The sequence below is a fragment of the Hydra viridissima genome, unplaced genomic scaffold (genome assembly GCF_058129835.1).
Source record: "Hydra viridissima isolate aposymbiotic clone 2 unplaced genomic scaffold, HvirCarnegie_v1 scaffold_9, whole genome shotgun sequence".
In the NCBI taxonomy this organism is placed as follows: domain Eukaryota; kingdom Metazoa; phylum Cnidaria; class Hydrozoa; order Anthoathecata; family Hydridae; genus Hydra; species Hydra viridissima.
Window position 1 is genome coordinate 12,751,299 of NW_028324308.1, and position 15,033 is coordinate 12,766,331.

General features: G+C 28.8%; 1 protein-coding gene across 3 annotated transcripts; it reads right to left on the bottom strand.

The window, feature by feature from the left end:
• Positions 1–1,605: 1,605 nt before the first annotated feature.
• Positions 1,606–14,831, bottom strand: LOC145186035 (uncharacterized). 3 transcript variants are annotated; one of them, XM_090099277.1, is made up of 17 exons: positions 14,576–14,831; positions 14,384–14,426; positions 12,636–12,810; positions 12,256–12,521; positions 11,774–11,947; positions 11,522–11,563; positions 10,939–11,427; positions 10,076–10,561; positions 9,873–9,911; positions 7,725–8,213; positions 7,131–7,619; positions 6,948–6,986; positions 6,301–6,789; positions 3,473–3,961; positions 3,121–3,159; positions 2,502–2,990; positions 1,606–2,206 (listed from the first exon to the last, which is right to left on the bottom strand). In XM_090099277.1, exons 3-17 carry the CDS (start codon positions 12,653–12,655, stop codon positions 1,695–1,697), a joined length of 4,551 nt encoding a protein of 1,516 aa, XP_089955403.1. In that variant the 5' UTR covers positions 12,656–12,810; positions 14,384–14,426; positions 14,576–14,831; the 3' UTR covers positions 1,606–1,694. The 3 variants fall into 3 exon arrangements, with proteins under 3 accessions (XP_089955403.1, XP_089955402.1, XP_089955404.1); XM_090099276.1 differs by having other exon boundaries at positions 14,513–14,618; XM_090099278.1 differs by lacking the exons at positions 1,606–2,206; positions 2,502–2,990; positions 3,121–3,159; positions 3,473–3,961 and having other exon boundaries at positions 6,762–6,845; positions 14,513–14,618.
• Between the last annotated feature and the right edge of the window lie 202 nt (positions 14,832–15,033).

Here is a 15,033-nt window from a genome sequence, read left to right on the forward strand (position 1 = left end):
AAATGAAAATTTTAAAACAAGTTTTTTCTTAGATAATGTAGATATTTCGCTTTGAACAGCGAAATTCATCTTCAACTTGCTGTTTTGTAGATTTTTGATTTCTTTTTCCTTTCGGCATTCTTCCTTTGAAAAAACTACCTACTGCCACCAGATTATGATCCGATGGTGATCAAAGAATAATATCGATTATGTATTATTTAATACATCTAAGACTTTTACAGCTTTTTCATTTACATTTGACTTTTTCGAAGAAGTATATTTTTAGTTATATTTTCAAGCTATTTACATTTTAAAAAAATAAAACATTAAGTTAAGATTATTTATAGTGATGTGCACGCTATCGTTAGGTGACTATTACAAGCAAGACGTTCGTAAATTTGGCACGTTGGTGTTTTTATGATGGCAAACACTCACCACAAGAAAGTATCAAGTTTTTTGTCAAAATTACTTCTAAATAGCTCTCATCTGAATCTGAGTGTCTGTCAATGAAAATAGCTCCATTAGATTAAAAATCTTTCGAACTTACTCTTTGTCGAACAATTCTACATAAACTTTATTATACATTTGCACTAAACGTTAAGAAATAAACGCGCCATTCCAAAGTAAAGTTTAAATTCCGAACTAACCCAGTGGGCATGCATCGTCCGCACGACTTCTGTAAGACGTCCGTAAGACATCCATAAATCCGTAAGAATTATTGAATTATTTAGATTTCAGGGCGCAAAGTGCCTTACTGCTCTTAGTATCTTAAGTTAAAACCCATAATATGAATATTTTTTAGTTCTAACATCAGGAACATATAATGAATTTATGATTATTTCCATCATTAGTTTAATAATATCTATCTTTTAAAGGTGATTTTAGACCAAAAAAAAAAAAAAGTGTACGTAAACATTTTACGTCTAACAATAAAAACTTTCTCTCTCTTTTTTTATTTGGACTTTTTTCTGGAATACTGTGCTTCGCATGATACGATTTAGCTAACTTTGACTAAATGCAGTTTTCTACTTCAGCATTTTAATTGCCAATGCGAACCAAAACAAAATGTGTTTATTTATGAAGCAAAATGGACGCGCTTACACCCTAAAAAGTATAAGTGTAACCATGTCTACATGACGCAACTAGTTGAACTATTACTAAATAAAATAGTGTAAAGAATCGCTAAGAGTTTTAAGTTCAATTCAACTATTTTTTGGTCAGTAAACATATTTCGTCTGCTAACCTGATTTTAATTTGTTTACACACATTCAAACCAATCAGAATAATAAAATAGCGCGAGTACGAATTGCACAGCGTTACTAACTAGCCCCCTTTCTCTTGTATGAGTTTTCTGTAAAAGTTATTGCCTTATTCAGTTGAGGTGTGTAGTATCAATAATTTGTGAATAAGCTGAAGAAAAGGCGAGTTTAAAGGTTTTAACATACTCACCACGATACGTAAAAAAAAAAAAAAAAAAAAAAAAAAAAAAAAAAAAAAAAAAAATTATTGATTTGTGTTATGAACTCAACACTTTTTCGAAAGACCAATTAACTTTTCTTTTTTTGCAAAACATTTTTTCAGGGGTCAATAAACCTTGAGACCTTTTTTATTAAATATTATTCAATATTATAAATTCATAAAATTAGATGAAATCTATTTTTTATTACATTACACCAACAACAAAAAACAGTTTAATCGTATGCACTAAGTTTATTCTAGATTGATTTTGCTATTTCACCTGAGTTTCCGTTAATGATAAAAAGATCTTTTATTGAGCCGTCTTGAGCAAGATACCATGGATCGGAAGCGAACACTTTAACATTTTCAAAAACTTGGGCCTGGTTATTCTGTTCAGAAAATACTGTTAACCCATTTAATTTAATCGAGTAAATATATATATCATTTACGAGCTGCTGATTAATCTCCAAGTGTGACCACTGCTTTACAGGAATAGGTTGTGTCTGGAAGGTTCTGTCAAGATTTCCATTTATAGGCGCTGCAATATAAAGGCTACCATCACCACTTACATGAAACCAAACTCCAGGAACTCTATCCCCATATTTGGACACATCAGAACAAATTGAGAAATGAATTACATTGTGCCACCCTTCCGAAAATGAATTTGGCTTTACATCAAATGACACTTTATAAATTTTTTCTAATCGAGGAATGATGGTTACTAACTTAGATTTCACTAAAGGTGTTTCAGCGTCTTTAATCAGCTGTTCTATATAATAAAAGTATATATGTATATATTTAACTAAATGAGTCAAACTACTATTTAGATTTACAAGATTTACATTTTTCATTTTAGAAAAGTTATTTTCAAATTTTGTCAGTAAATAAACTTTTTTTAAACACTCCATACAATACTTCTGATATCTATTTTCGACAAGGCCTAACAACATGTTATCAATTTCTTTACTTCAAAACTTTTAAAACTTGTCATGTAACTTGCGATTAATAGAGAAAAACTGCATTTGTTGCATTATAAATATTTCATTAATAAATTGAGGACTCACCAACATTTCCATTTACAATGCTCAGATCTTTAATAGAACCAGCTTGTGTATCATACCACGGGTCTGCTGTATATACTTTGACATCTTTAAAAGATTCTGGCTTCGAATTTTTAACACTGTGAATGATTTTTCCATTTAAGTACACTGTGAACATGTAAACTCCATCAAGCTGATACTGAGATATTCGAATACTTGACCATTTATTCAGGGGAAGTGGTTCAGAAATAAAATAATAATTATGATTTCCATTGACTGCAGAAGCAATGGTCAATCTTCCTGAGCCATCATTAAGAAACCATACTGCAGGACTCCTATCTCCATACCTCCCATAATCTTGTCCAATCGTAAGATGAATAACACTTTGCCATCCTGGTGAATAGGAGCTGGGATTCAGCTTAAAAGATACAGAATATTCTTTTTTTAACAATGGCAATGTTGCAATCAAGTTATTTTTCTTCAACACCTGCTCAGTAGTTTCTTCCACAAAATCTAACAGTAATTTAAATGTATTTTATGAAGTAATAAAAGACACTAATTTAAAAAGATTTTAAAAAGGAAAAGGAAAAACAAGCAAACATAAAAAAACAAATAAAGAGTTGCAATTAGACTTTAAATATACCTTTATTGACAAGCACCACATTTGGCAAGGATTCGTCATCTAAATACCAATACTTTGAATTAATATATTTAATGAGCATAATTGAGCTTAAGTAATTACTCATACATAAACTTAATTAGTCATAAAGATTTATAGAAAACTTAAAAAACATTTTGTTTTCATTAAAATTTTGTTTTCATTAAAATTTTGTCTTTTTTGTGTAACAATATGACCCTAAAAAAAAAATATATATATTTTTTTAATTAACAATTATTTTTTTGATGATGTTGTTTACATTATTGATCTTTTGAGTGAGATTTTCTTAAAATCTTTTATAAGCCCTAATATAAAAAGAGCTAGAAAGTTTACTTGCCTGGCTTTCCATTGATAATTGCAAGATCTTTTATAGAACCATCTTGAGCAAGATACCATGGATCTGAAGTGTAGACTTTAACATTTTCAAAGGTTTTGGGTTGAGTGTTTTCTTCTGAAAACACTTTTTCTCCATTCAGCCTTATTGCATAAACATAGATATTATTTTCCAACTGCTGACTAATTTCAACATGTGACCACTCATTGAGAAGAAGAGGTACTGTTTTGAAGACTCTATCAAGATTGCCATTTATAGGAGCAGCAATATAAAGACTACCATCACCACTGCTGTGAAACCACACCCCAGGAACTCTGTCACCATAATTAGTTACATCAGAGCCAATAGTAAAATGAAGAACATTATGCCATCTACTTGAAAAAGAATTTGGTTTTACATCAAAAGACACCCTGTATACTTTCCCAAGTTTTGGAATAATACCAATCAAGTTTCCTTGAACTAAACGAGTTTCTTTATCTTCTATCAGTTGCTCTGATAAAAAAAACAAGAAAAAATTTTTATAAAAGATAATATGAAAAAAGTTTATAAATTTTTTCTTAAAAACTTGAACTGTTGTAAAAAAATTATGACATTTTTGAATTTCTCCTGTAATAAACAACCACTCATTTGTAAAACTAAAATTAGAAATGTTGCTGAACACCTTTACCATTTTGCATTTGCCAAATAGTTTAAGAAAGATAAAGAACTTACAGTAAACTTGGAGAAATGAACACAAAGATCAATCAGTGCATAAATTGTTTGAAAGAAATATCTAGGGTATGAGATGTTGTACAACGCACATTAGTTTGTGACAAAAGTTGAAATTTGAAGAGTTCTTACAAGACAGTCCTAAAAGTATGTCATTCTAAGTTTTTTGTTATGGGTTTTATCTAATTATAGTTTTACAAATAATAAGTCGAAGATGATTTATAAGCATTTTGGCTTTTCAGGTTCAGGCTGTAGACAAGAAACAAGCAAGTCATTTTAAGCTGGATTAGATTCATCTCTCTTCAGAGGAATCCAAACCTATCTGCATAATACTTTCTCCTTCAGAAATATTTTGAACTTACTCTTTATTACCAAGCACCGTCTCCCTTCTGTTTTCTTCAAGCTTTTTGTCTTACAGACTTTCATTTTATTTGAAACCCAAAACCTCTGACCTGATCTAATTATTTTTGTAAATCACATTTTAAGATAAAACCTTGATATTGGTATATGAGTTTTTTTTAAAATAGAGTTTTGTGATAAACTAAAATGTATGAGATTCAAAATTCAAAATACAGCAAGTGTTAACAAAAGTAAACATAAAAAAAAACCTTAATGATTATTTATTTGTTATTTCTGTTTTCTTTCACAATAACAGTTAATATAAGCCCTTACTCTGATTGCATAATATTATAATAATAGAAGTTAATATAATAACAGTTAATATAAGATTATATCTTAGAATCTGAGAAAAGTTGTCCGAGTACTCTTATGCAAATACATGAGAGTATTAAGCCATCTTGTTCTAATTGTTCATTCTTCCCTATGAGTACATGTTGAAGTGTTTGTTACTCAGCAGGAGCTAATTGTTTTCCTGTGCATACAAAAACTTCAACTTTTAACACCAAGTGCATAGAACTCAATAGTTAACTACTTCATCCCTTGTGTCAAAAAATTGTTGCACTTTTCATTTTGTTTATACTTAATAAAACTGCTTCACATGATCATGAACTAGAAGCAGTAGTTAAATATTTGTTTCTCATAGATCTCAGAGGTCTCAGACATCTCAGAGATCTCTCAGCTGTTTTTATTTGAAACCTTTTATAAAACCTCGAGAAAAAAAATTATTCTCGCATATTTCATGTGTCTATGTAAAACTTGAAAAAAAAAATTTGTGGAAGAATTAGTAAATAATACTTAATTTTACCGAATATGTGAAACTAGAATTAAAAAAAAAATTTTTTTTATTGTTTACAATAGTTTTAAGCACTATAACTTCCATCTGCAAGTGGAAGTTAAACTTAAGTGGTATAAATAAAAAGCTTGATAAATCCAGAAAAACATGCTCACTAGAGGTGTGCGAAACTCAGAGTTTCAAGTTTGAGTTTATTCAATAATCAAACTCGAATTGAATGTGTTTAGTTAATCGAATATAATTCGAACCTAAAGTTCAATATTTAAAAACTTGCTGTAAAATAGTGTAAAACGCTTCAAAAAGTCGCTGTAAAATAATATTAAAATGCTTGAAATTGGAGGACAAGAGAGTAAGGAGCGTTATTTGGAATCATTTTGATAGTCATAAAATTAGCAATACTATTTTTGGTTTTTGTAAAATTGGAAAATGTAGTAAAAAAATATTTTGCCCTACTTCATCTACAACTGGCTTATTTACTCACCTGAGAAGTTATCATAAGAAGGAACCAGCAGAGTGTGATAAAAAGGCACAAGAAGTAAAAAGAATGAAAAAGGAAGAAAATAAAGCTGGAAAACAACTGTCAATTAGTGTCACAGATCTGTGGGCTAAGAAAACAGCATGGACGTCTGATTATGAAAAAGTTAACGAAACAACACAAGCTATTGGGCGCATGTTGGCTTCTGAATACCTACCATACGATTTTGTTGAAGGACAAGGTTTTCAGGCGCCTATGAATTTAATGTACACTTTCACTAGTTTGTTTAATAATTTCAAACTCGATCGAATTTTTTGCTATCTTGATCGAAGATAAAAAAACCTAATCTCGCACAGCTCTAATGCTCACCAATATTTTTATTTACAATACTAAGATCATTTATGGAAGCAGCAATATTTGCATTACAAATATTAAGTAAACAAAATGAATGCTCACCAATATTTCCATTTACAATGCTCAGATCTTTAATAGAACCAGCTTGTGTATCATACCATGGGTCTGCTGTATATACTTTAACATTTTTAAAAGATTGTGGTTTTGAATTTTCTACACTGTGAATAATTTTCCCATTTAAATACACTGTAAACTTATAAATTCCCTCAAAACGATATTGAGATATTCGAATACTTGACCATTTATTCAGGGGAAGTGGTTCAGAAATAAAATAATAATTATGATTTCCATTGACTGCAGAAGCAATGGTCAATCTTCCTGAGCCATCATTAAGAAACCATACTGCAGGACTCCTATCTCCATACCTCCCATAATCTTGTCCAATCGTAAGATGAATAACACTTTGCCATCCTTGTGAATAGGAGATTGGCTTCAACTTAAAGGATACAGCATATTCTTTTTCCAACCATGGCAAGGTTGTAATTAAGTTATCTTTTTTCAACACTTGTTCATTGGTTTCTTCTACAAAATCTATTTGAAGAATTATAGACTTTATTTAACTTGTTCATTGGTTTCTTCTACAAAATCTATTTGAAGAATTATAGACTTTATTTAACTGATTTTCTTTATTTAAGTTATCTGATGTTGTTTTTAAATTTATAATCAAAATTATTTATAAAAGATTATACCTTGGTCAAAAATCACTACATTTGGCAAAGATTCTTGATCTAAAAAATAAATCTAATAATTCAAACTTCTATTTTTGCTTTTAAACTAAATTAGTTACACAATTTATAAAAACCCTGGTAGAATAAAGAACAAGGATTGAGTTGACTAATTGATCAAAGAAAAAATTTAATTAGTAAAACCACCTGGTTGTCTATTACTAATAATAAGATCTCTTATTGAACCATCTTGAGCAAGATACCATGGATCTGAAGTGTAGACTTTAACATTTTCAAAGGTTTTGGGTTGAGTGTTTTCTTCTGAAAACACTTTTTCTCCATTCAGCCTTATTGCATAAACATAGATATTATTTTCCAACTGCTGACTGATTTCAATGTGTGACCACTCTTTAAGAGGAATAGGTTCTGTTTTGAAAACTCTATCAGGATTGCCATTTATAGGAGCAGCAATATAAAGACTACCGTCACCACTGCTGTGAAACCACACCCCAGGAACTCTGTCACCATAATTAGTTACATCAGAGCCAATAGTAAAATGAAGAACATTATGCCATCTACTTGAAAAAGAATTTGGTTTTACATCAAATGATATCTTATAGATTCTTCCAAGCTTTGGTATAGTGGCTGCCAAGTTTCCTTGAACTAAGTGAGTTTCTTTGCCTTTTATAAGTTGCTCTAATGTCAGAAACAAATTTATTAAACATAATTGAAAATAACTATTAATATTGTTTGTTTTTTTTACATAATTAAAGTACATTTAGAACTTAAGTAAATTCTTACCAACATTCCCATTTACAATGCTAAGATCTTTTATGGAACCTGCTTGAGCACTATACCATGGGTCTGCTGTGTAAACTTTAACATTTTCAAAAGATTCAGGTTTTGTGTTTTCAACACTGTGAATAATTTTACCATTTAAAAAGACTTTAAATGTATAAATTCCATCAACTCGATATTGAGATATTTGAAAGCTTGACCATTCATTCAAGGGAAGAGGCTGGGTGTTGAAGTAGTAATTTTGATTTCCACTAATTGCAGAAGCAATAGTCAGTTTTCCAGAACCATCATGGTGAAACCATGCTGCAGGACTTCTATCTCCATACCTTCCAATATTTTGTCCAATTGTCAGATGGATAACACTTTGCCATCCTTGAGAATAGGAGCTAGGTTTTAGCTTAAATAATACAGTGTATTCTTTCTCTAACCGAGATAATGTTCCAGCCAGTTTACCCTTTTTTAGCTCTTGTTCAATTGGTTGGTCCACAGTCTCTGTTGGAAAAAAATAATAAAGAAAATATTTCATGAATTAAAATTCAATTTAGCCATAAAATCTTTTTTTGTCTACTGATTATGCCCTAGAAAAAAATGAAGCTCAAGCTATGTTAAAGAATTCAAAAATGCACTCATCAAGGTGTGCATTTTTAGTTACAAATGTGAATCCTCAATAAAATAACAAAATAAAAGTGACATTTAGATACATTTAAATATAAGTAGTTTAGCATCTTAAAAATAATATCTCTTAATAGTTACTACTTTAATTTCAAAATCTCTCTCTCTCTCTTTATATATATATATATATATATATATATATATATATATATATATATATATATATATATATATATATATATATATATATATATATATATATATATATATATATATATATATATATATTACTGTTGATGTGATTTTGTTAATTATATGTATGCTTATTACATTACATTGTTTTAAACTTCTTTTGGTAACCTTGCTCAGAAGATAATTAACTCAAATTATAATTTAATAAAAACAAAGTCAAGATGTCTAAGAATATTCTTCTTTCAGAGTTGAATATGAAATTATGGGAATGAGGTTTGAGATGATGATCAAATGTCAATCACTGTATATCATGGACTGATTTAAGGATTTTGCTACAAATGTGAAGAGCAGACAAGAAAGAGTTGTGATTGTGGTTAAAGAAGTAAAAATCTAATGTAAAAACTATGAATTTTTCAATTCAGCAAAGAAAAATTAAAAATGTACTAAAAAAGTATGAAAAAGATAACTTGTTCAATGTGCCAGGAAAAAAAAGTGACTTCTATAGTCTTTGGATAAAAACAAATGGTAGAGCTTGAAATTAAAGGTATATAAGAAATTCATTCTAGAAAACTAAGTTGATTAGTTAAAAAGTCAGTCAAGATATCAAATATTAACTAATCAGTGAAGCTGAAGAATAATTCAGCAAAAAAATAAAAAAATAACAAAGTTCTGGGTCTCCAACAACATTAAAAAGACAAAAAAAGTGATTCTGCCAGAAATTTAGTGGCAGCAAAACTGAGAACAAGAAAGGCACAGACAGTCTGCAAAACTCGCTAAAAAATGGAATTCTTCTTCCAACTCCGAGTTAAAGTAGTGTTTACAAAGCTAAAATAAAAGTAAGTGAAAAATTTAAAGAATATTTTATGAAAACTCTAAAAATTAATAAACCGGAGCTTGCACTTTGATTGAAACACATAAAGAAATACAGGGTATGTGTGTGTGCATGTGTGTGTGTGTATATATATATGTGTGTATATATATATATATCGTAATTCTAAAAACGAAAATAAGTGCTAACTAATGGTTCATATACATACATACATACATACATACATACATACATACATACATACATACATACATACATACATACATACATACATACATACATACATACATACATACTTATGTACTGTAACAAATGTTATCTTTTTTTTTACAGCTTGTGGTTTTAAATAAAATTTGAAAATAATTTTAAATATAGCAAAGAAAAAAACAGATTAATTTATTTCTATAAGATATTTTAAACGTTTCTAAAAAAATCCCTGTGATACTTTAAACAAATGGTATTATAAATGATAGCCTTTGAATTTTTACTTTTAAAATTTAAGCTGAAGTAAAAATTACCTTTGGGTCGAATGATGGCAGCAACAGGAGTTGGCTCATCTAAAAAACATAAACTGCATTGGATTATTAGTTTACTAAACATTTTAATATAAATAAATTATTCTATTTTTTATAATGATTATCTTCATGAGAACAAACATAGTAATTTCCAGATACTTTATTAAGTTACATATTTAGATAGCCATGTTAAAAAACAAAGGAACCTTGATTTCCATTAACAAGATGAAGATCTTTTATCAACCCATCTTGAGCTGGATACCACGGATCAGAAGTATAAACTTCAACATTTTCAAAATTTTGGGGTTTGTTGTTCTGTTCAGAAAATACTTTTTGTCCATTCAGCTTGATTGTATATACATAAATACCATTTTGCAACTGCTGACTAATTTCAACATGGGTCCATTCTTTTACAGGAACAGGGTTTGTTGTGTAGACTCTATCATGGTTGCCATTTATAGGAGCAGCAATGTAAAGACTACCATCACCACTGCTATGAAACCACACTCCAGGAACTCTGTCACCATAATTGGTTACATCAGAGCCAATAGAAAAATGAAGAACATTATGCCATCCTTTGCTGAATGAATTTGGTTTTATGCTAAAAGATACTACATACTGCATATTTAACTTTGGTAATACAGCTAACAAATTTCCTTTAACAAGCAGAGTTTCACGACCAAGCAGTTTGCCTAAACATATTTTTAACTTTTAAAGATCCACTTATTTCTTTCAACTTAAAAAGTTAAGTGGCTTTTATCTTATTATTTTGTTATTGTACTATTAATTTAGCAAAAAATTTTCAGCAACCTAAACATATGGTTAAAACTTAATTATGAGCTTATATTAATCAAGTAATAAATTTAATATTCAAAGAAGAGGCTGGAGATAGCAGAGAAAAATATTTGCTTTTAAAACAAAGGTAGCATATAAGATATTTTTTAACATTACAATGTAATACAGTATAGTGTAATCATTCAACATATTTTAGTTTCAGTAAGAAAGAATTAATTTGGAATGAGAAACATAACACAAAAATATTTAACTTTAAAATGATAACAAAATTTACCTTCATTTCCATTGATAATCTTCAGGTTTTTAACAAATCCAGGTTGTGCATCATACCAAGGATCAGCTACATATACTTTAACATTTAGAAAATCACGAGCATCTGTGTTAATTTCAGAAAATATATTTTCTCCATTAAGATAAATGTTGTATAGATAATTTCCTTCTGAAAACTGTTGTGATATTTTAACAGTAGACCATTTGTTTAACTGAAGAGGATTTGTATCTTTACAACGATTACGGAAGCTATTAACAGCAGAACAAATGTGCAAACCCCCTGATCCATTCTCATGAAACCAAATCCCTGGGTTTCTGTCTCCATATTTAACTAAATTTTCTCCTACAGTTAAATGAATAACACTCTTCCAACCCTTTTGAAAAGCAATTGGCTTCACTTCAAATGATACTATATACTCCTTATTCATGCTCTTTAAAATTGCTAGAAGTTTTCCTTTTTTCAACAGAGATTCTTCTTTTAAAATAAGAGGTTCTAGATAAAAAATCAAAAAGATGAACAAAGTTTTTTAAAAAACTTCAATAAATTTTAAAAAAGTCAAAAAGTTAACTGAAAGGTAACTTCTTACCTGTTGGCTCATATATTCTGAAAATTGGAGATTCTGTAGTAGCTTTAAAAAAAGACAATACCTTGTATAAAAAATAGATTTTAAAAACTCCTTAGTATTGTTAAACTATTTAACTAATATATTTACAGAGAGCGATAAAAAAAACACAAATACAATTTTCATAATAAAGAGTAGAAAAAGTAATAAGCTTTGATTTTTAAGGAAAAAAAATTACAAATAATTGTTGCAGAAAATGTGATTACCAAAACACACCTATACAATTTCCCAGATTGCATTTAACTGCTTCAGACAAGTTCCCAATACAAGGATTGCCAGTTCCGCTAGGAACTGGGTTTGTACAAGTTCTTTCTCTTTCTTTAATACCATCCCCACAAGTTGTAGAGCATTCAGAAAATGCACTCCATTCTGATAAACCACCATCAATAGCTGAAAAAAAAAAAGAAAACTTCTTATAACTGTACAGCAACATAGATAAAGTTTAATACTAATGGAGTGATGATTTTTTCTGTTTTGTATGCATTTAGAGATATTGTAAATGAACATTATGCATTAGGTTAGCAGAAAAATTGGATATTAGTAAAAAAATGTAATGCATTTAAGAATTTTTTTTTTTTTTTTTTTTTTTTTTTTTGTTAAAAATAAATATTTGTCTATTGAAGTTGATTATTGTTTAAAAAAAAACCTAATAATTTCAAAACTAGGAAACCTAAAAAAAACCAAATAATCAAAATCACCTGGTTCTGTAATATTATCTTTTCTAACAACTTTATAGAGATACACAGCATTTGTTTTTTCTTCAGATCCACCAACACATTCCTCAACATGCTCATCATCACATTCTAGGAAATTAGAATTGAAGCATTTGGAAGATCTTTGGAAAACTTTACTAATATCTAGGGCAGCATTTAATGTTTTGCTTGACCAACATTCAGCCCAATGAATAATGTAGAAAAAATTGTACCCTTCTTCTTTTGATTTTTCAGAGCACCTGCATGCAATGCTACAAAATCAAAAGATTAACTTATAGATAGTTTAAAAAAAAATTGGAATAATATAAGTGAACAAAATAAAATATAAATTTCAAAAAATCTATTTATACAAATGGTTACATTACCTATGTATTGATTCTTTCATTTTATCCCAATCTAGGTCAAAGCCTTGATAGGCATCACTTGTGTCATCCTTATCAGTAATCAACAAGTTATGAGCTGTTGGATTATGAAATTCCTTGAAACAACCTATCTTAACATAATCGCGATCACATGAAACATGATCTTTTATTGCAGCACCTATAAATTTATCATCAACCATCATCATTATTACAATGGTCACTTGATATCAGAACAAAAAAATGTGGTTGTATTGTTGAGAAAATATTGCAATTAGTAACTCTCAATATCTTCAAGAAAGTTATTTGTAAATTAAATAAAAAAATAGATACCAAAATTTTCCATTAGACACATATACTCTTCTATAATGTTTATCAAACTTGGATTTAAAAGTAATTGGGTCTTAAAGTTCTTAATTTTTATACAGAACCAGTTTCAGATTTAGGGGAGTCGGGAGAGATAATAAATTTGGTTGGTCTGATGAATTTTATCAAAACCATGAAACTTTTACACTCAGGACTACTATTTGAAAAAACACCAACAAAAAGTTTTTTTTATGTATCTTAAATTGAATAGATTTAACAGTTATTATAATGTCATTAACATAATGTATTGTACCATTAAAACCTTTTTCATATATACTAGTCTACTGAACTGAATCTTCACCAAACTAGTGCAGATGTTGAAAGATCATCTATCAGGCATTAATTAATTGACTCAGCTCAGGATAGGTTAATAATTAACCTGCAAGCTTGTATACTGATCGAAACCTGGTGCTGGATATGAAATAATGGTTTTTTGAGCTTTCTTCATAATCCCTTTGGAAAATGGACTATGAAAGCTTAAAAACCATCTTCTCTATATTCTCAGCCATCAGCATCCAGATCTTTGTCTACAGTTTCACTTAGCTTCATGAATTAATAATGGAGAAAAAAAAGAATCAGATGATTTATCACAATTTTCAGTAGCTGATTTAAATCTGATAATTATTTATGATGATTAAATCTGATGATTATTTATGATGATTAAATCTGATGATTAATTATGATCTGGCTGCAGAGTTTGATCCAAATCTTTTACTTTGTAAGTAATTGTTAAACTTTTTTGCAATATTATTTCATAATATAAATGTTGAGATTATTATATTATCTTTAGTCTCTGATCAGCTAATGCAATAATTTCAAACATTGACTCAGTAAATTATGCCCTACCTTTTCAAAGTAAAATATATATATAAAAAAGAAAACACAGAGAAAAAAAAACATGTTTTCTACTAAAAAAAATTCTCTTTTTTTATTTTTGTAATGCTGATTTAGGTGCACACACTTAATTTAGAAACAAACACTGACCTACTACAATAAATTAGTGAGTTTTTTGTATTTTATACGTTAAACAAAAAATATTGAAAATAAATTTGAAAACAACTTTTTTATCATACAAACTTTGCTAATGACCAAAAACATGTATTTATTGTAAAAGGAACCCTATTAATGAAAAGCTGGAACTGACTAAATATATTAAAGAAGATAAACTATAAACTTATTTGCTACTAATAGCAGATTTTTTTGTAACTTTTTAAAGGTGTTAACATTTTTTCTTCTTTAAAGATTTAAAGTTTGAGAAGATCATTAGAAATTTTATTTTCTCTTAAATTTTCTTTAAGAGCAGACTCCATAGTGCCAAACTGAAAAATCAAACTTTCCACATATTAAAAATGGAAATGGTACTACTAAGTAATTGCACAAACATATACCTTTGACGGAAAGACCAAGGCAAGTAAAGATGAAAACTGATATCTAAAATTAAGCAGCTTTAAATAAAAGTTGCATAAAAATACCAAAGTAAATTTGCTACAAAATAAAATGCAGTATGAATATCTTACCATCATATTTTAAAAAATTCTAATGCTACAGGTTTTTCCATTTAACACCAGAAAACAGCTCACCTTTTTATAGAGGATTTTCTCCCATTTCCATGTTAGCGCAGGTGCTCTTTTAAAACAAATCTTTATTACATTTTAATTTTTGAAAAGTATCTAGACCCTGCTACTTTGCTAAAGAGACTGTCTCTTATTATATTTCTATATTTCATAAATAAATTGAAGTTTACATGTTAATTTTTGTTCCAAAAGAAGTGTCATGGTTCTTTAGGATATTATTTATTATTGAGGTCTCTGAGGTCCGGAACTTTAGCCAAACTGTAATTCGTCGTTAGTAATTAGCGCGCTTTTAACACGAGTGTTCGAATTCTTTGTAAAAATTTTTGTAAAATATTTAACGTTACAAAACATCTAATAACAAAACAATTTGAACAATTTAAACCTGGAAAGAGGTACCCATTAACGTTTTAAATAAACTAACGGGCTTCCTACCCATACGTTGTCAGGCTGTTCGTAATGTTAAA